The following is a 26,281-nucleotide window of genomic DNA, read 5'->3' as shown; positions in this document are numbered from 1 at the left end:
ACTTTTATAAATTATGAGATAAACCTGAAATCAATCAAAAATTGCGATTTGAATGACAATTTTTTTTTATCAAATTCATATTAAAACTCATGTAGTCTCAAAAGTATCTACTCCATTTTTTAACTGAGGAGTACTACTAAAACATCATTTTGATACATAATTAACATACTGGTATTAAGTACTTATTATAGAAGCTTAATTACATTTACACTTGGACTTGATATCTCTATTTTTACTGAGGAGTACTACTAAAACATCATTTTGATACATAATTAACATACTGGTATTAAGTACTTATTATAGAAGCTTAATTACATTTACACTTGGACTTGATATCTCTATTTCTTTTGAGTTGTAAAAGTCCAAAGTTATACCTATATATCACGGTATTTGCCATGAAATTCATGTCACCAGTTACCAAATTGTGTAATGCATACTTTTTTATTTAATTAAGGGCTAGTGTTGTAGTACGTTTTTAAACTTCAAATTAGGGATTAACAAAAATGAGATTTACAATTTGTACGTTTTAGAGACGTACCTATTTACGCGTAGAAAGTTTGTAAAGTCGAAAAAAAATCATGGTAAAAGCGATCCATAATCAGAAAAGTGATATGGCTCAATTAAATCTCTAATTGAACGACTTTTTATACTCTAATTAAGCGGTGGTTTGAACTTTTAGTCTCAAATCCACGTGAAACCATATCCACCTTTTAGAGCAACCGCAACGGCGGACTTCCGCGCAGATGCCAGACCGGCGTGCGCGACGTCCGCCATTGTGACACTGTTCAACGGATACGGACGTCCGATACGGACACCGCATGTCCGTGCCTTTTTGCTGACGTCCGTCGGGACGTCCGCCATTGCGTTGACTCCCACAGACGTCGGCGCGGAATTCCCGATTTTTTCATTAATTTTTTTTAATTCTATAAATACGTCTCGTTACACTTCATTTCAATCGCACCACTTGTTTTAACAAGTTTCTCTCTCTCTAACACACTTTTCTTTCGAAGAACAATGGAGCACCACGATAGCGATTCCCCCGCTTTGAGCGACTCACCATCGCCATTTTTGACGTCGGCGGAATGGCGCCGATGTCTGCCGCGATGCCCCAACTACCGGGGATGATGCCTCAACCTCAAATGCCGGCGGGGATGATGCTCGGGTACTATAACATGTACCCGCAGTGGTATGAGATGATGAGCCAAATGTTCCAGATGCCCGGGGGAGTTTCAGAATGCCCCAAATGCCAGGTATGATGCCCGGAATGTCGGGTATGATGCCTGGAATACCGGGGATGATGCCCCAGATGCCCGGTATGATGATGCTAAGGATGATGCAGGGGTCGTCGGCAGGTGCAGGAGGAGTACGCAGGGGTCCCCCAATCACCGGTGGACAACGTCTGCCGGCCTTACATGGATTTACTGTTGCCGGACAACCCGGCGAGTACTCCTGTCGAGACCCAGTTCACTGGCCTCGACACGTTCTCGTTGGAGGAGTTGGGGTTGTCTCCGATCCAGGATTTTCCCACCGACAGGACACTACATCGTCTGCGGCGGTGTACGATGGTGGGTCGGGGGCCGCTGAGGTGGGAGAGGGGTCCAGCGGGAACAAGAAGACCATCTGGAGCATGGAGGAGTGCATTGCGTTGGCGAAGGCGTGGATCAGTGTAGTGGAGGATCCATACTTCCGAGCGAACCAGCACATCAACAGGATGTGGTGGCGCATTAGCCAAAGCTACCTCCAATTCAAACCGGCAGGGGGAAGCCTCACAACGGCGAACAATGCCGGAAATAGTGGGAGCGGCTGAGGAGGCAGCTCAACCGCTTTGCCGGCCTTTACACGAACTGTCTCCGTGCACCAGCAGTACATCGATCCTTCAAAGGGGTTTTGGGAATTCAAGTATTGGGATGTCTATCTCGTGGTGCAGGATTCGGTCAAGTTCACTGCGGGCGTTGAATCTGGTTGGCCGAAGCGAACGAGGATCAGCGCCTCCGGGGAGTATAGTAGCAGTGCTGGTTCATACGAGCTCCCCCTACCCCCGCCGAGGCAGAGTTCCCCACACCCACATCGTCGAACCGACGTCGTCGCCCGGTTAGGCAAAAGGCCGCGGCGGGGACTCCGGGGGGAAAGCGACAGCGGATCCGCCAAGGCCCAATCGGCAGCACCCACCCAAAACGATCCCGAGAACCCCTTACTCGCCCGCATCGCGGCACATGAAACCTTGTTACGTGCGATGGTTGAATGGCGCCAAGCGACCGACCCCATTACAAGCGGAAGCTTAAACCCCTCCTCAACAGTATGCGGCGCGATTTGGGGTTCGACGAGATGTCGGATAGCGACGGCGAGGGGGGTGGCGGCGGCGACGATAAGGGTACCTGCGGCGGGGAATCCGAGGAGTGAGAAGGCGGATTTTTTTATATTTATGTAATTTTTTATGTTTTTTTTAATTAAGTATATTTTTTAAAATAAAGTGTTTTCATTTTCTCCATATTCGTGTCGAAATTTTACTTATGTAAATTGTTAAATTAGTGAATTTGTGAATTTTTTTAATATGAAAAGTCCGTCGGGATGTCCTTGGGGATATCCGTCACTGTGCATTGGAATGTCTGTATGACGTGGCATCCGTAGTGGGAAATCCGTATGACGTGGCAGGAGGTGTTTTTGGGATGTCCCGCTGGACATCCCACCACTGCGGATGCCTTTATGTGGTGATGGGTTTCTCACTGTTACATACTGTAAAATATAAAACCATCAAACTCAAAACCAGGATAATAGACTAACACGTCACCTCACCTCACCTCACCAACCGTTAATCATAGAAATAGCTTTCGATTTTAATTTCGTAACAAAATTAAAACGATGGATTTGTTAATAAGAGGCACGCCTCAATCCACGTGCAATCATTTGAATTAAGTCTTAATTCGGTTAATAAAATTTGATTAATAATAAATTAATTAATAGATTGTTGCTATAGATATATGAAGCGTAATTAAAATATTAAATTAGATGAATGAACACATTAATGAACCGTAAATTTTATCCAATTTCACCGTTTCAACTTGAAGCACAGTATAATTGCACTCCTTAGATCACTGTTCATCAACGGATCACTAGTGGAGGAGTAGTGAAGAATTTATTGTAAAACTCCCACAGTTTACTTTTCAATAGCTTTGTTTTTTTCCTTCTCATTTTGCTTGTATTTCACTCTTGATCCACCGATTCCGTTTTTCCGAGCCGCCTAATTCTCATTTCTGGATTCTAATTCCTTCACAGCCGCTTTAATATTTTCTGCAAATTACCGCAATCCCAATTAGTAATACTATTGCGCTGTAGCCCTCATATTTGGGTACTCATTTTAGGGTACTCGTCTTACTCTCTTGAATTTATACATGCTCTTCAGTTTTTGGTTGAATTGTGCTTTTAGCCCGTGTATTATTTTGTTTGAATTGAGGATTCCAAATTTACTGATTACTGGTTTATGCGTATTGTATTCGAATTTGACACCTTCTTGCTTAATTTCGAGTCTGGAATTCACATCTTTGATGCATATTTATGTTTCTCTAATTTTGCTACGGTTTGAGTGTGTTATTCTCTTGTTTTTGATTCAATTATTTCTTGTAGTTGAATGGACGAACTAGTCGGCCCTCGTCTCTACAGCTGCTATAGATGCCGTAATCATGTTTGCCTTCACGACGACATAATCTCTAAGGCATTTCAGGTGAAGCATTTGATCTGTTCTCAGCATTTCCCCTTGTAAATGTTAAGCCATACCCATTTCCTGGCTATGTATCATGTTTCCAGCTGCCCTTTTAGTCTTCGCATGCTACATTTTGATGTAAAACTAAGTTGTGTCATGTTATCATCGCCTTTTTTAATCTTCGTGTTATGTATTTTCGCATAGAACTAAGTGTCAGAGCTATTTGATGTCAATATCAGCTGTTACAGTCTTTGTCTGATGCATATTGGTTATTGACATAGAATTAAGTTGCAGATTTGCATCATGTTATCCTCGGTTTTTTAGTCTTTGTATGATACTTTCTTGATCTACATATGATGCATTTTGATGTAGAACTACATCGCAAAGCTGTGTTATGTCACCATTGGCCTCTCTAACTTTGTATGATGCATTTTGAGATGCTGTAGAAAATGAATTAGGTTGATTGTATCCAAAGCTATACTCATTTGTCATTATGCTATTGATTTGGCTGAATAAGTTAACTTTACTCATGTGGCTGTATCCTGTGATGCGTTTGTCATCGGATTCGCAACATCACGAGCAATTTCTATGTACCAGGGAAGACACGGACGAGCCTTTCTGTTCTCCCATGCCATGAACGTTACTGTTGGCGCAAAAGAGGACAGGAATCTAATGACTGGTCTCCACACTGTTGCTGATATCTCCTGTGTAGATTGCAGCGAGGTGCTGGGATGGAAATATGAACGGGCTTTTGAGGCATCACAGAAATACAAGGAGGGTAAATTCATATTTGAGAAATCGAAGATTGTGAAGGAGAACTGGTAGCCCTATGCCAGTAGTAAGTTTGATGTAACTATGCCTAAAAACTCATGAATTCATTCAGTACATAGGATTTTATTTGTTCCAAGTGTCCATCTTGTACAGTCATTGCTCGAATATCGAAATTCAGCAGCGTTTGGCCTCCCATCCGAACATCTTATGTATTCCAAGTTTATAAACAAATGGTCTTTGTAATAATATAAGTCATCGTCTTGTTAATTTGCAATTTGCTTAAATTTTCTCTCGTGTGAGTGTCTGTACTGCATTCACCTCTGTTTCCATATGATGCAAAAGCCAGTGTCTCACCAATGTTTGCATTGCTCTAATCAATGCCAACTTGGTCGTTGTCACTTGTCACCGTTGCAGATTCAAACCCAAAAGGTGCTCGAATCAATTGATCTTTACTGAGCAGAAAACAATTGACGGCTTTTTTACAATGTAGTTTGTACCATAAGATTTACATTACACATGTTGTAATCTCATCTGATCTGTTAGATTATTCAACATGTCATAAATTTCTCTAGCTCTTTTGTGTGATTTGTCCCATGCCATAAACACATGAGTTTCGTCTCTATCCTCGATCCAACTGCACCCCGGTGCCTTATGCATCTCTTCGGCCTTCATCTGCAGTCTTATTCCTCTCAGCTCACTCCATCTGCCCATTGAAGCATACAAATTCGCCACCATCACAAAGTGTCCTGAGTTCCCTGGATCCAACCTCATGAGCTCGCGTGCTGCCTTCTCACCTAGACCGACTTCCCCATGTATAATGCAACCACCAAGCAAGGCGCTCCAGATCACTGAATCAGCCTCCAAGGGCATCCTCTCAACCATCCCATATGCTTGCTCGAGCTTCCCTGCCCTGGCGAGTAGGTCGACCATGCACGTATAGTGCTTCAATGTTGGTGCTACACTGTAACACCTCATCTGATCAAAGAACTCCTGCCCAGATTCCACTGCACCTGCATGCACACACGAAGACAGAACTGCCAGGAATGTTACATGGTCTGGTTCCAAGCCACGAGCCACCATCTCTCTGAAGAAAGCTATCCCTTCCTCGCCATATCCATGCATCGCGTATGCATTCAGCATGGCGTTCTGAGTCACCAGATCACGGCTACGGCTCCCATCATGCACGGATTCAGCATACTCCATAGCTCCACACTTTGCGTACATATCCACGAGCGCAGCTCTGATGTACGAATCCTTCTCGAATCCACATCTGATCGCATAAGCATGAACCTGCTTGCCTCTTTCAACACTAGCGAGCCTCGAGCAGGCCGGTATAGCTATTCCAACTGTGTAGATATCAGCTTTCAAATTTGAACTCTGCAGTTGAGAAAACAGCTGCAGAGCCATTTCATTGCGCTCATTCTCCACAAATCCTGCTATGATCCCATTCCATGTGTACACATCCGGTTCGAATCCATCATCTCTCATGCGTTGAATAACACTCTGTACACTCTGCAACTCGTTGCAATGAGCATAGCCAGAGAGCAAAGTATTCCATATAACTATATCCCTATCTTCTACCTTCTGCATCACCTTCTCTGCAGATTCTACATCGTGGCACTGGCAATACATGCTGATGAGCGCACCACCAACAAAAGGGTTCGACTCCAGCCCTCTGATGACACAGTATGAATGTATGGATCTACCCAGCCTCAGAGACCCTGTCTCTGCGCAAGCACCAAGAGCACTGCCTAAGGTGAAAGAATCAGGTTTGATATCTCCTTGCTTCATCAAATATATAAGTAAACTCAAAGCCTCACTAAACATTGAATTATCTGCATAACCCGAGATCATGGAGTTCCACGAGATCAAGTCCTTTGATCCCATCGTATCAAAAAGCTCTCTCGCCTTGATAATCTCCCTGTTCTCGCAGTATCCTGCAATCATGGTGTTGAATGACACCGCATCCCTCAATGAACACTTTGAGAAGATATTGAGAGCATTCTCCATAGCTCCACACCTCCGGAACAGATCTATCAATCCGTTGACAACATAAGGGCTGGACATGAATCCGCGCCTCATGATGTATGCGTACATCTCCTTCCCTAATCTCATCTCCCTCAGCCTAGCACAAGCAGGGAGAACAGTTGCTAGTATTCTTGCATTCGGCTCGAATCCTGCAGCTGTCATCTTGCACAGCATCTCCACTGCCTCCTCGTTGTACCCATTCTGAGCAAATCCACCAATCAAAGCACTCCATGAAACGAAATTCGGATTCAATTCTTTTTTCCCCAACATATCCTCCATCAACTTCAATGCTTCCAAAATCCTCCCATTAGCAGTGCAAGCTGTAACCATAGAATTCCAAGAAACACAGTCCCTTTCCATCATATGATTGAAAACCTTCTTGGCATAGCTCAAGCTCCCGCATTTCCCATACATGTCAATCAACGCATTCCCCACGTAGAGATGTTGTAGAACGCCGGCCTTGGTGGCTAGCGCCTGCAACTGCCTCCCCAACTCAACCCCTCCATAGCCAGCACAAATCTTGAAAGCAACAGGGAAAACAAAAAACTCCAGCTCGATATCCTCAAGAAGCAACCTCTCGAAATGCGAAAAGGCTTCCTCAAACAGACCGTTATCGAGAAGCACATTGAGAATCGCTGTGTACGTGTATAGATTTCGGTCGGGCATTTTGTCGAACACGTGAACTGCATGGTCTACCCAGCCGCATTGGCCGTACATTTGAAGTAGTTTCGCCTCGACGAATTCACGCCCGTGAAACCCATTTTTGAGCAGGTGGGCGTGCAGTTGTTTGCCGAAGTCCGGGCAGGTGCAGGACTCGAGCGCCGCCGCGTAGGCGGTGGAATTTGCTCCGCCGTTGAGGAAATGGAAAACTTGGGAAGCGGATTGGTTCCGTTGCAGCCTGTCTGTTCTGAAGTCAGCGCGGTTTGGAGTGGTTGAAGGTGGCACAGCCGTCGGCGGCGACGGCGTGTTGATTACTGATCGAAACTGTGAAATCATCTATTGAGATGCTGGATATTTTCTCAATCCAGTTTTAGTACGTATCTAAACATGATGAATACAGTTAATATAGTTATATTGTTGTTTTAAGAATAAAAATGACGATATAAATATGTTTATTTTTTCACAATTATACTTGTTTTAATTATATTTTCCCATTATTTTAAATACACAACGGAAACAAGGATGTAATTAAATACAAATTCTAAATATTGTACAAACTCCAAACTCTAAATATTGATGTTGTGTTGACGACATTGTGTTGATGTCAAAATCTTAAAATTTTATACTGTGTTGACATTGTATTGAAAATGTGTAGATGAATTCGGAGTTTGTACAATATATGGAGTTTACATTTTATTAATACACTATGAATTCCAATTGTATTACAAAATGGAAACATGAACACATTGTTTAGATATATTGAAAAAGTAAACTAAAAACGTATTTATCTATCACATTTTAGAATCAACTTTGAAGTAACATTTTTTTATCAGCTTATGATATTATGGTAAAATTAGTTTAAATCAAGCAATTATCATCACCAGTACTGAGGAAAAAGTTTGAGACTATTTTTGTACAACAATCTGAAACAGTTTAACCTTAAAAAATTCGGGCTTTGAAAAATTGACATACATACGTCAACATTCTAATTTAAAAAATTTGACATAGGTACTAAAGATACCAAATCGACAATTCATTTTAATACTACTACTTAGATATTTTCAATGATCTAGAGAATAATTAATAATGCAAAAATATTTTGAGGCTTAATGTAAGTAGTACTGAGTTCACTGAAAGTGGCCCCAAATTATGGCAACCTTAATTGTTGATAATCATAATTAAATAGAACATTGCAATCCATAGACGTGGTAAACTGACTTCTACTTTGTTTAATGGAGAAAAGTGGGTCCTACAAACATTCTCCTCCGACATGCGTGCTCAGGAAGATTATCATCTTCTTCTTTTCAACCTTTTGGATTATCTTCTCCACCTACATCTTTTTGGCCCCAAACCAATCATGTTTATTCTAGAATTTGAAAGCGAGAACCCCTTTATTTCTTTCACTTATACTGGAACCTCCTCGAATGACTCCTTGAGAATGTATATAACCCTATTCCGGCCTGGTCCGGTATGGAATGAACTTATAATCATGGAATCGACTCGATCATCAGATTATAAGTTCATAACCCTATTTTGATATTTTCCATAGTTGAATTGAACGTAATCACTTATCTTGAGTTTACACTATTGAACAATTAATTATTTAATTGTATGAAAAAAAGGAACAATCCAAGACTCATCCAAATTTAAGATTCAAGTAACTAATCAGTGGAAGCATAATTTTCCACCTCATTAAAAGCACATTCATTGGGTAATTTATACTTCTAATAATCATAAATTGGTAATGACTTACCAATTTCAATTGCATATGGCAATGGTTATATGGGGCCCACTACCCAAAGCAAGTGGTCACCACCACTATCACTATATATTCTCAAATCTCATACTATCATGCAATAGGGTTTATCTCTTCTTTCCCACATTATCAGTGCTTACCATGTGCTATCATGCCCCATTACTTCTATTTTATGCAAATCACAACCCACTTTCTTCTTTTTCTCCTTTTCATCACTATATATCGCTGGATCACACAAGAAATTAGTTTCGCTCTTTTAAATAACGTTATATTTCAATAAAAAAATAAGTCTTTAATTGGTGTATATAATTAGCTGAATTACACTATTGTCAATACACGTGGACCAATATAAGATAGTAGTACTACTATATGGAATAATGTGGACGAAACAAATTGAGAGGAATGTATAGAATTGTGTGTGTGTGTGTGTGTGTGTATGTGTGTTCTGGCGAAGCAGGTGACAGTGATGAACTGTTAGACAAGTTAAAGCAAAAGCAGTAGAAAAGAATAAAGAAAGGACTGCAGGCCTGGCCAACCCATTACTTCATCTATGATTTTGGGGAACACCAATTTTTATGTTTTATTTATTGCTCTAATCAATCATCAATCCCACTAAAATTTACAGCCCCAATATAAATCATTCATTCTCTCTCTCTCTCTCTTGTTTATTTATTTCATCTATAGTTTGGCCATCATCATGTGTGCTATATTTGGTGGTGCCAATAACACAAAAACTGAAAAAATACAATACAATACATACATTAGGGTTTCTACTGAAAAAGACGCATAGAAAATGGAAATACATGTTTTTGTTTCATTTCCAAATCCAAGAGCATTGATTCAAGAAACATAGGAAGAATGAATATGTAGGCCAATGTGCAGTGACAGTACAAAACAAATCATCATCATCATATATAAATTCAACTAACCCAAAAATAAAATCTTTTCATAGAAACTAAACATCAAAGCAAAAAATCAGATTACATTTTGACAAACAGCAGAAGAAACCCAACATCAACTGAACAAGCAAGTGGGAAATTTCATTAAAAAAAAGAGCAAACTATGAACATGGAAAACCTATCATCTGCTGTTAGCTTCTCATCATTCATATCAAATCAAATTTCAGATACAAGTCTCACTCACCACCATTGTAATTAGAAAAAATGACTAAAGCTTTCAACTTTAGCCATTTTTCTTGATTTGATCATTCATTTACCAAGAGCCACCAGCAAGCATACCATTCCAGTAAACATTACTCTCACCTTGCACCACTCTCTCCTGCTCAAACTCATCATGATTCGAATTAACCGGCTTCAATTCCTCAAAAGGGAACAGAATTCTCGACGGCTGATTCTCCTGCATATTTCCAAACGACTGATCGATCCCATCCACTGAAAACCCCTTGAAATCCTGCGGCGGAAATCCCGCCGACGAGGAGGGGAATCCGGCGTCGTCGGACATGAAGGAGCTCAGGCCTCCTCCCCCGGACTTGAGCAGCTCCATCAGCGGCAGATTAGGGTGGTGGCGGTCGGAATTAGGGTTTCCTAGGGTTTGATGCAGGGTTCCGAATTCGGGGATGGCATTGTAATTGGAGGGATTGTAGGCCAAATTGAGGTCGTGGCTTTCCTGAATCTTAGGGTTTTGAGGCGTGAAATCGGGCTTCTTCGCGAGGGGCGGAGATGAGCGCTTGTTCTTGCGTGAGCCGCCGCCGACGGGGACGTTTCTCAGGGACCCGCCTTCGGTCCAGTAGCGGCGGCACGTTTTGCAGAAGTAGCGAGGCTGGGAGAGGCTGTAGTTGTTGTAGTAGCAGAATTTCGTGTTGGTGGAATTGCATCTGGGGCAGTTGAGAGCTTGCTCCTTCTCCGGCCGCGGCTTCTTCTCAGGCCCAGCGCCATTGTTAGGTTTTGAGGTTGAGTTAGAGATTTCGACAGCGGCGGATTTCGGAACTCCAATTGACTAGAAAACAAAGGAATATTTAGCGTAAATCGAGGGCACATGAGAAAACAAAAAAAGGCTGAAATTAAAGTGGTTTTGATCGATCCTTTAAAGCAGATGGTGGGAAGGGAAAAGGTGATTGATCAGTGCAAAGAATTAAAATCGAAAATTTGAAGTGGGGTTTGATCATGTATAGAATATTAAAAGGAAATTGAAAATCGCAGAAAACAACAAGCGAGAAATGGCAAAATGGAAAAGAAAAGGGAAAGAGGTCATGATATCGAAGAGAGAAAAACATGTTTTATCGCTTTACCTGTGGCCACTGAGCAGTATCCATAGCAGAAAAGGAAGATGAGAGAGAGAGAGGAGAGAGGGGTTGTGTTGAAAGAGAGGAAAGCAACCACTTTTGAGCAAGAAAGCTACTTGAAGATGTTTTTATTTGGCGGTTGTGTGTTTGCTTTCTGCTTCTTTTGCAGTCAGTCTGCTGCCTCAGCGCAGCTAGTGCGGGATAAAGGAAGGCTACTTTCGTCATTTCACCTTTTTTAACTATTGAATTATTGTCACGTATATTTAGGTCAACAAATCATTCTGTAATTATTTTTAGCGGTTAATACATTGAATACACGAATGTTAGGGTGAATTTTATTTTCTAGTTGTTGGGAGAGTTTAGAGCAACTGAACAACTTACTAAGTTGAGGGACTGGTTTGCAAATAAGGAACGGAAAGGGGGTTTAAGGTGCTGAAGAAGAATTAACTCACTTGATCAGTTTGAGCTGAAACCATAAGCCATTCAATTGCTTGAGTTAGTTAATCAGTCAGGGTTGATTTTATACTTCCTTTGTGAGATTATCATATTCTTCAAGATCATCCGAGAGCAAGAGAGTTCTTGAGAGATTGTGATAGTTTGAGTGTGAATTGTTTGTATTCTTCCTCTGTAAATCTCATCTTGAGAGTCAGTGAATAAAAAAGGTTCCTCTTCTCCTTGGATGTAGGCTTTACAGCCGAACCACGTAATCCTTTGTGCGTTCTGTTTTCAGCTCTTAGATTTCGTTTATTCGATTTGTATTTGAATCGACATTGCAATTAAACTAGTTTTATCATAAAAGACACCAACTTTATAGTTTTTCGATTTTCCCGTGATTTTGATTGAATTTTATCCTGGAGAGGAAAAACAATTCATTAATGTCGCGTACTCGCATGATTAACAATAATAGAACACTGGCTACAAAATTATTGTTACGAGTACTTTTGAAATATGAAGGCATTTTTTATATTTCGTGTAAACGTTAGACATCAATTTTATTTATGTATACTTTATAAATACCAATTTTTTACACATGCACTTAAATGACATAAATTCCTGATGGGAAATGCTATGGACTCAAATCCTAATACCTCTAGTCTCTAGATCGATATTATGTTTGGAGAGTGTGTTTTGCTTTTATTTCTTTAACTTCTTAGTAGTTTTACGTATTAAAAAAGAAGGAAAAGCGAAAGAAGCCATATTATGTGATAGGTGCAAGGTGTATGATGGATATGCATCATTTTATAGGGGAGAGGGAGACATTACGATCACAATAAGAACAAATCTGAACCGTCAAATCCATACAGGTAATGACTATCGGCAAATTTCTCATACCCTTAACTCTCTTTGTAATGTTCGAAAAGTAGATATGGCAAAATTGATTGAAGTATATGAACTTTTGAAGGAGCGAGTGTAGATTTTAATGCATAATTAATAAAATAAGTTTAAAAACAATAAAAAACAATAATAATATTATTAGTAAAGAATGAGTCTCACCTAATATTAAAAAATTATAAAATGAAAAATACATAATTTAAGGACTAACTAAAATGAAAATAGCTCGTGTTTTTAAGGAAGGGTGATAAAGTGATAGGGAACCATCAAATACAATCACCCACATCCAACATACTTATGAAATTGAAGAATAAGAATACTATACTTCTTTATAAAAAAAATAGTCTTATAATGCTCTGAATCCAATTGAGATGGTACTTTTTTAATACTAATGTGGAACATATTACAACCCCCAATAGTGAAGACTGAAGAGCCATTATCAAGCCCGCAAGGGTAGTGCAGTTGGTAACGGAGGAGCAGATCTTGCTGCAATGAGCCTAGGATCGAATCCCATTATACTTGTTAAGGCCATCCACAATGGGGCAGACGATAGCGCGCCCGATGCATCGGGCGCGCTATCGTTCGCCACTGTGGCTCCACGGACGACGGACGATTCGTCGTCCACGCCCGACGCTTAGTCTGCGGACGAAGCGCGGACGATAGGGCATCGTCCGCGTCATCGTCCGCCCACTGCGGGAGGCGCGGAAGATGCAACGCGTTTTCATTTTTTTTTATTTTTAAATTCGAAATTTGTCTATTTAAACCTCGATTGTCATTCCATTTTTCATACGAACATTTCTCGCATCAGTTCTCTCATCTCTCACATCTCTCCAAATCTCACATGCCAAAATGAACTACGACGACGACTGGAGTTCCTCGGAGGACGGTAGTCCAACCTTGACTCGAGCCTTAAATGCAGTCGTGCACGACTCAATGGCGGAATGCTTAGCCATAATTCAACGCGAGGAGGCGGCGGCGGCGACGTTGCAGTCACACGATGAATACTTCCAGTATCGGGAAGATGGCATCGGCAGACCCGGGCTTACGCCGTTGCAAAAGTGCACAGTTGCACTCCGGCAGTTAGCCTACGGCACCAGCGCTGACATGTTCGACGAGTACCTCCACGTCGGGGATACAGCAGGCCGCGAGTGCCTGAAGAGATTTTGTAGGGGAGTTGCTGAGGCCTACAGCGACACATATTTGCTAAAGCCGACGGCTGTAGATTGCCAGGGCCTAATGAGAATGCACGAGACGACGCACGGCTTTCCTGGGATGCTAGGGAGCATCAACTGTATGCATTGGGAGTGGAAGAATTGCCCGGCGGCGTGGAGTGGTCAATTTACTAGTGGATACAAGGGCAGCTACCCGACGATGATCCTCGAAGCCGTCGCTGACTATCGGCTCTGGATCTGGCATGCTTACTTTAGTGTAGCCGGGCCGAACAACGACATCAACGTCCTCAACTCATCCACCCTCTTCATCGAGCAATGCAACGGCAACGGCCCGGCCATCGAGTTCACTGCTAACAGGCGCCAATACCACATGGGGTACTATTTGGCCAATGGCATATACCCACGGTGGCCTGTTTTTCTGAAGACGATCAGCTGCTCAATTGGTGATAAGAGAGTTTTATTTGCACAAAAGCAGGAGGCGGCGCGCAAGGATGTGGAGCGGGCATTTGGTGTGCTCCAATCACAGTGGGCAATAGTGAAAGGGCCGGGGCGTCTCTGGTTCAAGGAAATCCTCGCCGATGTCATGTATGCGTGCATAATCTTGCACAACATGATAGTCGAACATGAAGGTGGGAGCATCACCGATTGGACCGATGACGAAATTGCATCCAGCTCCTCCAGCACGGCGACCGCGCCCCCCGCTCGAGGATTACCGACGGGCTTCAATGAGGTTCTATCTAGACGGACCTCAATGCGCAACCAACACGACCATGCACAGGTCATGAACGACATGATTGAAGAAGTGTGGGCCCGTAACCGCAGTCGCTGAGTTTGCGTATTTTTTGTAATTCGTATTGTAATGTATTAATTTTGTAAATGAAATGAAGGTTTTTCCCAATTTTTGTAGTTATTTAAATATTTAAATAGAAAAAAATGTTTAGGGCGTCCCACTGCAGGTGGAAATGCATGAGGATAAAATGCTGACGTGGCGGTGCATGGGGGGCTTTAGGGCGCGCCTTAGGGCGCCCCATTGTGCATGGCTTAAATTCGACATGGTAGATTTCAATTCAAATGTTAAGTGTAGTTGTTGTCTAAATAATTATTTCAATAAAACGCATATCTAGTTGTCTAAATAATTACTTCAATAAAACGCATATCTAGCTCATCGGATGCAAATTATTATCATCTTCAGTCCCGAGATCCAAGAATCCAAATATAACCAAACATATCATAATATCTCATTCTGAAAAAGTGAATCAATCAATGTACCTTACAATTTTAGAACACAAGTAGACTTCAATAACTATCAATTTAGCAAAAGAAAAGCCTTCTTTCTTCTCTTAAAAAAATTACTAGTAGAAGAAAAAAAGTAAGGAGCAGGTACTTCCTTTTACAAAACAGGCCATACTTTTTTTTTTACCAAATTACATGGTGCTTTAAAAAAGGCTTATTCATAACATATTAGGAGTTACGAAATTTTTGTAAAGGGCCCATCTTTGTGTAAGAAAATCTCACACAAACAACTTGTTAGAAAGTTGTTGGTATTATTTTAATAAATATAAATATGCAACTATCACTGTTTACCTTTTTTTAATTAACTCATATATAAGGGAGAAAATTACAAATAAACTCATGCACTATAGATAGGAGGAAATTTCAAGAGGGCTCGAACTCGGCACCTCATGCAATAATGTCTAAACTCCTTGCCGCTAGGACAAAGGCTCTTGACAACTATCACTGTCTACTTATTTCCACAACAAAGTCTCATCCTATCATCTTGCATTTGAAAGTTCATAATTCACTTGTACTATTAAATGTTGTCGAACGAGAATATGCAATATTCACTTGTATTTGATTTTTTTTTTCCTTCAATTTCAGCGGTATTTTTAAAAAATATCACATTATTTTTGCAAGTTAAACTTAACCACTATTTCCAATGAGTTTGGTCCTATTGTTAGATGGGAAATGTCTGAGATTTTTAATAGGTATTGAAACTGCAACATGTGTCAAAGTTGATGAATTATTTGGCAATTTTTCCTAAATCTAAAACGACCTTCCCACATATAATTTCATCACATGAAACAAAAAGTTTAGATTTTTTTGTAAAAAATTACAAATTTAAATTAAAAAAATGTCGATGCTCTCTACATTAGCTTTGGTGTTCTCCTATTACATTGTATAACTATAGTCTATAGAGCATGATGAAGTGACTTTTTAACTATTCAAAACCCCTTCAATTAAACAAATTAAGTGTGTGTGAATATCTTCACCAAACCATAAAAATAATCCAAAGCCATCCCACTCGGGCTATAAACATAATACAAAAAAATGTGAGTGCTTTGACAACTCAAAAGGAAAATGAACACATCCTCCCAAGTCAAATTTATTTCAATAGATTATAGCAATATTGGACCACTTAATTATAATTCCTATAGCAATTTATGATGCTAAATCGTACATTAAGGGCATAGACATGGACCCATGTCCAAGAATTAGTATGTCAATAAACATGATAATGACTTGTTCGCATTTAACCCAACAAAGTGAGCTCAAGTCATCAACCACTCTTGCAAAGTGAATTCTGTACACATCTATGTATGCGAAAAACAAAATCAAACATGTTGAGCGAACTCGGGCGAGTTTAATGCTTTGATATTTTGACAAGAGTGAGTCAACGCGTGTGTCAGGTGAGCGAACTCTGGCGAGTCATGGGGACTGAAAGAGTTGGATTTTGCTCCTTTGTAATATATGGGCTTATTAGAGTCCAAGTTCTCATTGGGCTCCAATTTTTTTAATTTATTTAAAGTGAACTATTAAAAAAACAAGTTACGTAGTAGCATATTATTTTCGAGGCGTGCAATTGCCGCGAAATCCGATTTACCCGCGCACATAGCTCTGGGGAAATTCCCTTCATCTCTCTAAGCCACAGTCAAAATCCTCATTTCTCCATTTCAATCTCCTTCTCACGCATCCCCACCATTAGATTGATTCTCTGTTTCTCCTCCTTAGAAAGTATGGTCAAAGAAGAGAAGGAAGTTATTCCCTTTCCATTCCAACTGAGATTGGAGCATGATGGGGTGCGTACTAAACAAGCCCAACAGCAATGACGGCCCATCAGCCCAAAGCCCAAGCAGGAGTATGAGTTCGGCATTACCAAAGAGTTCGGCCTCAGCCTACAGCTCGGTAAAAGCCAACCTATCAAGCTCTGCTCTCAGGTCGGCATCAAGCTCTACTCTCAGATCGGCAACCAAAGCAGGAGTATGAGTTCGGCATTACCAAAGAGTTCGGCCTCAGCCTACAGCTCGGTAAAAGCCAACCAATTAAGCTCTGCTCTCAGGTCGGCATCAAGCTCTACTCTCAGATCGGCAACCAAAGCAGTTCGGTCTCAGTTTTCGACCGAACAAGGAGTTAGTGGACCCATACAGGATGTCCAACACACCCACTACCACGTGGTGTCAACTCAGGCCACGATCGTAGGCCATGACCTACGCTACATCCACGATCTTAGGCCATGACCTACACGACATCCACGACTTAGGGTGGTGATGCAAGCCACGATCTTAGTTCAAGATATAAATAGAACTTAGATCAGATAGAAGAAGCTTAAGCTCTCTAGAGATAAAATAGCAAATAGCAAGTTTGTATTTGTAAGCTGTAGAAAACAGATCAAGCAATACAATCTTGCCCTCCCTTCTTCCCGTGGACGTAGATTTACTTCAGTAAATCGAACCACGTAAATTCTTTGTGTCGTAGTTTTCATTCTCTACCAGCAATTACTAACATCAGAAATTCGCGGATCCATCACTGGCGCCGTCTGTGGGAAGCGAAGAACAAAATTTGTGATAAAGCGAATTTTTGATCCATTTTTTCCACCCAAAAAAATGCATACCAGATCGCAGAATACCCGCATTCCTGCCCGTGAGAACCCGGAGGAAGCCAATCCATCCCATAGGTCTGGAAAACAACCTAGGGATAAATCCACCACCAGTTCTCATGGCGAAGGAACAGGCCGCTCCAAAAATCGTCCCACTGAGTCTTCCCAGCAGCCTGATTTGAATGAGGCTGTCAAGCTGTTCTTGGCTGAGAAGCAGGATGAGTTCTTAGCCTTCCTGCAAAAGAGCCAAGAGCCGAAGACGAAAACGGAGGATTCTCCTTCTTCATCCAGACATGAAAGTCACTACCGCAGTAGTGCCGTGTCTTCCAGGAAGAAGAATCCTCAACCCCGACATATTCCTGTTCCTCCTCGGTACCGGAATCACAGGAGAACTCAATCTCCTCCATACCGACGAGATATCGGATTCGCCGTGTACGGAGCACTGAAGACTCCGTTCTCGGACGACATCACCCGAACTCCCCTACCACAGAACTACCGAACTCCGTCGATGACTTACGACGGGCTCGTGGACCCTCACGATTTCTTGGGGCGCTATCAATATAACATGGCGAACCAGGGTCTCAACGAGGTCCACATGTGCAAGCTGTTTCCCGAGCTGCTCATCGGGAACGCGAGAAGGTGGTTCGATAGCCTCCCCCAGGGCAGCATCAGATCTTACCGAGATCTAATGGATGCCTTCCACAGGAGGTTCTTTCAGAAAGCGGAAGCCCGAATCACTTCGGCTCAGCTGCTTTCCATTCGTCAAGGTCGCGACGAAAAAATCAGCGACTTTATGACAAGATTCCACAAGGAATGCTTGCAAGTAGACGATCTCAACGATCTGCTTGTCATCTCGGCATTCCAAAATGGAATCCTGCCCGGAGCGCTCTACAGGAAGCTCGTCGAGTGCGGTCCGCAGACAGCTCAGGAAATGTGGGACATTGCGGACCAGTACTCCCGAGCCGATGAGGCAGACCGTCGCAAACGGTCGTTAGACAGCTCATCGTCCCGAGGAGACAGGAGGAAGCCCGATCATAGCGATCAGGGACATCCTCGCCGAACTCCTTTTGGCGATCAGGGACATCCTCGCCGAACTCCTTTTGAAAGGATTCAAAGGACTCCGGTGCAAGACAGATTGGGACCCCGTCTCAATCCCGAGAAGCCGCCCGCTCAGTTCGTACCGCTGAACAAGCCAAGAGCGGAAATTTTCGAACTGCACTCTGACCTGTTCGAAAAGCCAAAGCGGATGACGAAATCAGCCGCGCGCCGACCCCAGGATAACTACTGCTCCTACCATCAAGACCACGGTCACGATACCGAGGAGTGCAGAAACTTGGCTGCAGGTATCGATGTTCTTGTGAGGGCAGGGACATTGAAAAAATACCAAAGCAAGCAGTCAAAGAAGAATAAGAAGCAGAGAGGTGCGAACTGCGCCCCTCAGGATCCGAAAAAGCAGCCGGATCCCGAAGACGATGACGAGCCGCAATATGATGGAGTAATCCTGACTATTGACGCTCTCCCTGCCGGGAAGACCAAGTCGTCCCTGAAGTCAGAGCGCAGAGGCTCCAATCGAGAGGAGCCAACGCATAAAAGGCTGAAGCAGGACGAAGTGATTACGTTCTCGGATGCTGATCCCGTCCCGGCCATCTCTCCTCACCAAGACGCCATTGTCATCCAAGCCGGAGTGGCAAACAAACTGATCCACAGGGTGTTTGTGGATACAGGAGCGTCAGTCAGCATTCTTTTTAAAGAGTGCTTCGACAAACTAGAAGTGGACCCAGCTCGGCTCAGTCCGGCTCCGCTTCCCCTGAAGAGCTTCGCCCAGGAGGACACCCGCCCTGAAGGTATTATCAGCCTTCCGATCACGGTGGGGAAAGCGCCTACTAGCTCCAGTACGATGATTGAGTTTTTCGTGGTGAAAGCTCGGTCCCCGTACAACGTCATCCTGGGAAGAGACTGGCTCAACACAGTTCGGGCCATTTGCTCCACTTATCACCTCACCATCAAGATCCCTACTAAAGGAGGGATAGCGGTCATCCGAGGTGACCAAAAGAGAGCAAAGGAATGTCTGCAAATTGCGCTTAGAAGTGCCGAGCAGTCAGATCGGCACCACCAAGCATAGCAATCACAGCAGCCGGAGTCAGAGGCGATGACCGAAGTCATACCGGAGCCGAACTCGATGGCAGTTCAGCTGTACGAAGACGATCCATCCAGAACGGTTAAGATCGGCTTCGCGGGAACGCCTCTACTTCGGGAAAAAACCATCCAGCTCCTCAAGGAGTACAAAGACGTCTTTGCATGGTCTCCGTTGGACATGACCGGAGTGCCCCCCGAGGTAATCACTCATCGTTTAAATATTGATCCTTCGGTCCGGCCGATAAAACAGAAGCAAAGACTCTTTGCGGCAGAACGAAGTCAAGTCATCCATGACGAAGTCCGTCAATTATTGAAGGCGGATGTGTTATTCGAAGTGAAGTATCCTTCGTGGGTGGCCAATCCTGTCATGATCAAGAAAAAGGAAGGAGGATGGCGGATGTGCATAGATTTCACCGATCTAAATAAGCACTGTCCCAAAGATTGCTATCCCCTTCCGAACATAGATAAAAAAGTAGAAGCTCTGATAGGCTTTGAAATTTTTTGTTTTCTTGATCTATACAAAGGATACCATCAGGTTTTAATGGATGAGATTGACGCTTCAAAAACGGCCTTCATTACTGATTTCGGCATTTTCGCTTATAAAAAGATGCCATTCGGTTTAAAGAATGCCGGAGCCACTTATCAAAGGATGGTAGACAAGCTTTTTCGGCACCTGATTGGAAAGGAGGTCGAAGTGTATGTTGACGATATAGTCGTCAAGAGCAAAAGCACCTCGGAGTACGAGCACAACCTCAAGTCCACTCTCAACGTGCTCAAGAAAGCCAACCTCAAACTTAATCCCCAAAAGTGTACCTTTTTGGTAGATTCGGGAAAGTTTCTGGGTTGTTGGGTTACAAAAGACGGACTCAAGGCAAACCCCTCAAAAGTTCAAGTCGTTCAGAACATGGCAATGCCGAAGTCCATACATGACGTGCAAAGGCTAACCGGATGTCTAGCCGCACTGAGTCGATTCCTTTCCCAAGCAGCCGAAAAGCAACTGCCGTTCTTCAAGGTGTTGAAAAAGGCACCAAAGTTCGAGTGGGGAGCCGAGCAGAAAAAGGCCTTTGACGAGCTCAAAAGTTATCTAGCCGAGCTTCCTATTCTCTCTGCTCCAACCGAAGCCGAAGTAATATTCTTATACTTAGCGGCATCGGATCAAACCATCAGCGCGGTACTTGTTCGAGAAGAAGGCCTAAAGCAGCTTCCCATCTACTTTACAAGCCGAGCATTAAGAGGTCCAGAAACAAGGTATCAACCTCTGGAAAAAATTGCTCTGGCATTAGTAAATGCAGCAAGGAGACTGCGGCCATACTTCTATGCTCACAAGGTATGCGTCTTAACTGATCTGCCACTTCGGCAAGTGTTGACCAAACCAGAAGCATCAGGCAGAATCGCCAAGTGGGCTATAGAGTTGGGAGAGCACACAATTGAGTATCTACCTCGGAAAGCCATCAAGGGACAAGCCTTGGCAGATTTTCTTGCAGAAGCGAAGTTCGATCAAGCAATTCCTATTATTGCCGAACAGAAGAATTCTGCCAATGCCGAACTAGCACAGCCCTTGGAATCCGAAGTAGAGCCGCCGGACTGCTGGAGCGGATTCGTAGATGGAGCTTCAAACAAGATGGGAAGTGGAGCTGGTATTTTACTTGTCGCTCCCGACGGACACGAGGTAACCTACTCACTTCGTTTCCTATTCCCCACTACTAATAATGAAGCCGAGTACGAAGCCCTCCTGGCCGGACTCCAGTTAGCGCAAAGTCTGCTCGTCAAATCTCTCAAAGTCCATTGTGATTCACAAGTCATAGTAAACCACGTGTTGGGTACAAGTGAAGCTCGTGACGAGAGAATGAAGAAGTATTTGGACAAAGCGCAAAGCATCAGCCGAAGTTTCTCCTATTTTCGGATAATCCGCATTCCCAGAGCGGAAAATAGCCGAGCAGATGCCTTAAGTAAGTTGGCCTCAGATCCGAGCTCAAAGGCGGAAGAATTAATGCATCGAAGCATTGATGAAGCCGAGGTACATTCAGTATCCAGCTCGCCGAACTGGATGACGCCGATCTTGCAGTATCTGGATCAAGGACAATTGCCCGAGGATAAGAGAGAAGCTCGGAAGATCACGTGCCGAGCTCTTCGGTACGAACTTCATGAAGGAGTCCTCTTTAGAAAGTCTTACCTCCAGCCGTTATTGCGGTGCGTAGGACCAGAAGAGACGGACTACATCCTCAGAGAAGTTCATGAAGGATCGTGCGGTAGCCACATCGGAGCCAGAGCTTTAGCTAAAAAAGTTCTGAGATGGGGATATTATTGGCCAACCATGGTACAAGAGGCAGTTCAGCTCGTCAAGAAGTGTACGAAGTGCCAAATTCATGCAAATGTCCCAAGGATGCCGCAGACCGATCTATACACTATGCAAAGCCCTTGGCCTTTCATGCAATGGGGCATAGACATAGTGGGACCACTTCCTCAAGCTCCTCGGCAAATGAAATTCCTTATCGTTGCCGTGGACTACTTCACGAAGTGGGTGGAGGCTGAACCATTAGCTACGATAACGAGCTCAAAGGCATTGGACTTCGTCTGGAAGAACATAGTGTGCCGATTTGGCATACCCCACATCCTCATCTCGGATAATGGGACTCAGTTCACCGACAAGACGTTCAAGAATTGGTGCCAAGAGCTGAACATTCAACAGCGGTTCACTTCGGTCTCCCATCCCCAAGCAAACGGACAAACGGAAGTAACGAACCGGATTCTGGTGAAAGGGTTAAAAGCTCGGTTAGAACAAGCCAAAGGACAATGGGTAGAAAATCTCCCTCAAGTCCTATGGTCCTACCGAACTACACCCAAAACCTCCAACGGTGAAACTCCGTATAGTCTGGTGTACGGCACTGAAGCCGTAATTCCGGTGGAGATCGGCGTACCCAGTCCCCGAACTCTAAATTTCTCCTCAGAAATGAATGACGACGGACTGAGAGCAGAACTAGATCTCGCCGAAGAAAGAAGAGAATTGGCGTGCATAAAAGCAGCCAAGTACAAGGAGCAAGTAGCCCGGTATTATAACCAAAGGGTGAAAAAGCTTCAATTTCAAGTGGGAGATCTCGTCTTGAGAAACAACGAAGTAAGCCGAGCAGAAAAGCTGGGCAAACTCGAACCCACATGGGAGGGTCCATATCGGGTGTCAGAAGTCCTCGGCAAAGGGTCTTATAAATTGACTCACATGTCAGGAGAACAAGTACCCCGAACATGGCACGTCTCCAACCTCAAGAAGTTCCACTTGTAAGAGACAAAAGTCCGGTCAGTCCGTCTCGTGTCTAGTTCGGTCATAGGGGTATGTGTTTTTATTTGTTTGTTTTTTTACTTGTACCTTTTACTTGTCGTTTTTTAAAAAAAAGGGTTTAAAGTTTTTTTCCTTCGTCCTTTTCATTTTTTCTCTATGTGTTTTGTCTCTATGTGCTTGTCGTCTCTTACAAATGGTACCAAGGTATATCGTTCTTTAAAGACTGATTTCCTTTTTAGATCGATTATTAAAGACTATTGTGAGTCCAAGCTTCTACGGAGGATATAGGACCACAATTCAGCTTAACAAGCAGTCCGTCTGAAACGAACTGCAATAAGCCAACGATTGTGAGTCCAAGCTTCCAAGGAGGATACAAGACCGCGATTCAGCTTAACAAGCACTTCGTCTGAAACGAACTGCAATAAGGGAAAGTCCGATCCACGCGATAAACCTCGCCGAATTAGGACGACCAAGTTCGGTCAAAGAAGTTTACCTCATAAGACCGGGGACGACCATGTCTAGTCAAAGAGGTTTACTGCATAAGACCACTTCGGTTAACAGGGAAAGTCCGATCCACGCGATAAAACTCGCCGAATTAGGACAAGGGAAAGTTCGATCCCGGCGACAAAAATCGCCAAATTAGAACACAAACCAAGTCCGGTCAAAGATGTTTATTTCATCAGACCAAAGACGAGTCCGGTCAAAGATGTTTATTTCATCAGATCAAAGACGAGTCCGGTCAAAGATGTTTATTTCATCAGACCAAAGACGAGTCCGGTCAAAGATGTTTATTTCATCAGACCAAGGACCAAGTCCGGTCAAAGATGTTTATTTCATCAGACCAAGGACCAAGTCCGGTCAAAGAAGTTTACTTCATAAGACCAAGGCCCAAGTCCGGTCAAAGAAGTTTACTTCATAGGACCGAGGACGAGTACGATGAAATTTTTTCGCTAAGCTGTAAATACAGTGTTAGAAGCGAAAACAAAATTTCATTTTTCAAATCTTGTTCGGCATACAACTTAGCTACCCTACAAAATGGCGTTACGCTATTACAAAGGACTATTCTACTGTCCAGGGTTGCTGAAGTTAAGCCACCTATCTGCAAAATCCTCTGGAAGCCGAGTTCGGTTGTTCCGAGCAGATGAAGAATAAGCAGGTCGACGAGATGCTATCCTCGACCCAACGCCTCTTCCCCGAGCCCGAGAAGTCCTAACACCTCGGCGATGAAGAGTCTCTGCAATAAGCATCTGCTGATCTTGCTCGCTCATAGTCACAACTCCGCGGCGAATTTCAGTCCGTCCCTGTCTTGACGATTCCGGTTGCTCCTGAGCCCGTTCTCGTCTTGACGTTTCCGGCTGTTCCGGAGTTCGTTGTTGGCTGGGAGTAGGATTTTGAACAAGGGAACCAGAGGTTTGATCTGGAGTGCGAGCATCTGTTGGCGCGATATGCCGAAGGAATCTTTCTATGGAGGGGCGCCGAGAAAGAACTATGTCGTACCGAGAGGCCCAGCGCCGCAATGATGTCACGACTTGTTGGCAAGCCGAGCTCTCCAGCGCATTGTTCCTCCGGAGTACATTATATTCCTCCCACAGCTCGTCAACTCGACTCTGAACATCTGATATGGTCATTCCCCCGCGCACACGGATGTAATCCTCGTACGCAGTCCTCTCAGCAATGGTCGTATTCAGCTCGGCCTCCAGATCATTCTTATCGGACTCTAAGTCCTTATTATCGGCATCCAGCTTCACTAAACGAGCCAGAAGCTCGTCATTCTTCGTCTGATCGGCTATAGCTCTTCTCTCAGCTTCGTCCAAAGCCGAAGAGTACAGCCGTTTCCAGTGAAGTATCTCCATCTCCTTGGGTACAAAGCAGCTATATTAGTTCGGCAGCTGTACCGAGCAGATAGTAAAATACAACAGGAATAAAGGCGAGTACGAAAAGCTATACGAAGACAAGTGTAGAGAATTTTTCATTCACAAGGAAAATTTTTTTACACTAGGGCTTCAAGGCCATTTTACAAGGAAGAAACTAGACTAAGAGAAGGGAGACGAAATCATACTCCGCCAGCTTCGTCTCCGGCTCCTCGGTCTGGTACAGCTTCTTTCTCCTGGGCTACCTCAGCCTCGGCCTCGCCTCCTGCCGGCCTCGCCTCCGCCTCCTGATCGGCCTCCTTCTCCGGATGCCCGGCCCGCTCGACTTCGGCCTCCAGCTCCAGCGGCTCGGCCTCACCCTCTCCGTTGTAAGTCGAAGCGGGTGAAACGGGTCCCACGGAGGCAAAGATAGCCTCCAGGTTCCCGTCCCGATCAGCTCGACAACTCCGGACTCGGTCTGCAGAAAGCAGGACCGAGGATGAAGCGAGCTCCTCAAGGAGCGGCAGATTCTGAAGCCGAGCTGCTATCTCTCGGCTGTACAGAGGCAGCACGACGTCGGCCCCCTGCTCGCCCTTATCGGCAATTAGCCTTACCAGGCTACCGACAAAGGCCGAGAACTGGCTGCTCAAAAAGAGTTTCTCCGTGTAAACACGGAGAGCCTCCCCTTGGGCAACCACGGCAGCAGCGTCCCTCCGTTTCGTCTGCTCCCGCTGGATGACGAGCTGGTTTTTGGCAAACTGAGCTTCATCCTGGGCCGAAATCCTAGCAGCTCTGGCCTTCTCAAAGTTAGCCTCAGCCTGTTCGGCCCGATGACAAGCAGCCGCCAACTTCCTCTGCATCTCAGCATAGTCATTGGACGCTTTGGAGAGTTCGACGGCAACGAGCTTGGAGAGCATATCGTTCCTCTGAAAATGAATAAAGAAAAAAGTCAACAAAGGGACCACAAAAAATACAGGAAAAAAGCAAGGCCAGAAAATCAAGAAGAGAATTCACCTCGGCGAAGTCCGTGGGCCATAAAAACGGCTCACAGATATGTTCCGAAGGAGGCGCCAAGACCACGTCTTTCTCTGGCGCTCTCGGGGGCTTCTGGGCCTTCCCCCTCCCCTTTGCCGAAGTTGACTCCGGCTTCTTCGGATCCGAAGAGGTTTTTTGCCTTTTCGGAGTCCTCTCGGCATCAGACGCCGAGCTGGTGGTTTTCGGCCTCTCCGGCTCCTTGGACTCCGAAGATTTTCGGGTAGCCTTGTTCAGCATGAACACTGCCAAAAAGCAAGAAAGCAAGGTTAGTTTTCTTCGTTAAAGCAGTAGAACATAAAGGTAAAGAGAAATCCTCACCCTCGGCCTCTTCGTCCGAAGACGAGATGTCGAACACGACGTCGCCCTTGACGAGCTCAGACTCCGTGTATTGTTTCCTAACTATGGGAATCTTGTTGAGCTCGTCATCGAGCTCGGCCAATGGTTCTAACCGAGG

The 26,281-nt window shown here is 43.9% G+C and overlaps 3 protein-coding genes across 3 annotated transcripts; 1 reads left to right on the top strand and 2 right to left on the bottom strand.

The window, feature by feature from the left end:
• Nucleotides 1-3,082: 3,082 nt before the first annotated feature.
• LOC121752455 (protein yippee-like At4g27745) lies at nucleotides 3,083-4,735 on the top strand. Its single transcript, XM_042147538.1, has 3 exons — nucleotides 3,083-3,360; nucleotides 3,622-3,718; nucleotides 4,295-4,735. Exons 2-3 carry the CDS (start codon nucleotides 3,626-3,628, stop codon nucleotides 4,520-4,522), a joined length of 321 nt encoding a protein of 106 aa, XP_042003472.1. The 5' UTR covers nucleotides 3,083-3,360; nucleotides 3,622-3,625; the 3' UTR covers nucleotides 4,523-4,735.
• A 148-nt stretch (nucleotides 4,736-4,883) lies between these two features.
• On the bottom strand, nucleotides 4,884-7,538 carry LOC121752454 (pentatricopeptide repeat-containing protein At2g13600-like). The gene has a single exon (XM_042147537.1). It carries the CDS (start codon nucleotides 7,490-7,492, stop codon nucleotides 4,979-4,981), a length of 2,514 nt encoding a protein of 837 aa, XP_042003471.1. The 5' UTR covers nucleotides 7,493-7,538; the 3' UTR covers nucleotides 4,884-4,978.
• A 2,299-nt stretch (nucleotides 7,539-9,837) lies between these two features.
• LOC121753167 (dof zinc finger protein DOF4.6-like) lies at nucleotides 9,838-11,394 on the bottom strand. Its single transcript, XM_042148365.1, has 2 exons — nucleotides 11,161-11,394; nucleotides 9,838-10,868 (listed from the first exon to the last, which is right to left on the bottom strand). The coding sequence occupies exons 1-2, from the start codon at nucleotides 11,377-11,379 to the stop codon at nucleotides 10,125-10,127; spliced, it is 963 nt and encodes a 320-aa protein (XP_042004299.1). The 5' UTR covers nucleotides 11,380-11,394; the 3' UTR covers nucleotides 9,838-10,124.
• Nucleotides 11,395-26,281: the final 14,887 nt, after the last annotated feature.

Source organism: Salvia splendens, chromosome 10, assembly GCF_004379255.2.
Source record: "Salvia splendens isolate huo1 chromosome 10, SspV2, whole genome shotgun sequence".
NCBI classification, from domain to species: Eukaryota; Viridiplantae; Streptophyta; class Magnoliopsida; order Lamiales; family Lamiaceae; genus Salvia; species Salvia splendens.
The sequence above is the reverse complement of the archived record's forward strand: the minus strand, read 5'-3'. Positions and strand labels throughout refer to the sequence as shown.

Excerpts from the sequence above, each read along its gene's own strand:
- LOC121752454 (XM_042147537.1), bottom strand. The coding sequence starts at position 7,492 with ATGATTTCACAGTTTCGATCAGTAATCAACACGCCGTCGCCGCCGACG.
- LOC121752455 (XM_042147538.1), top strand. The coding sequence starts at position 3,626 with ATGGACGAACTAGTCGGCCCTCGTCTCTACAGCTGCTATAGATGCCGT. Across the intron at positions 3,719-4,294 it reads TAATCTCTAAGGCATTTCAG|GGAAGACACGGACGAGCCTT; the intron begins GTGAAGCATTTG and ends TCTATGTACCAG.
- LOC121753167 (XM_042148365.1), bottom strand. The coding sequence starts at position 11,379 with ATGACGAAAGTAGCCTTCCTTTATCCCGCACTAGCTGCGCTGAGGCAG. Across the intron at positions 10,869-11,160 it reads ATACTGCTCAGTGGCCACAG|TCAATTGGAGTTCCGAAATC; the intron begins GTAAAGCGATAA and ends TTTGTTTTCTAG.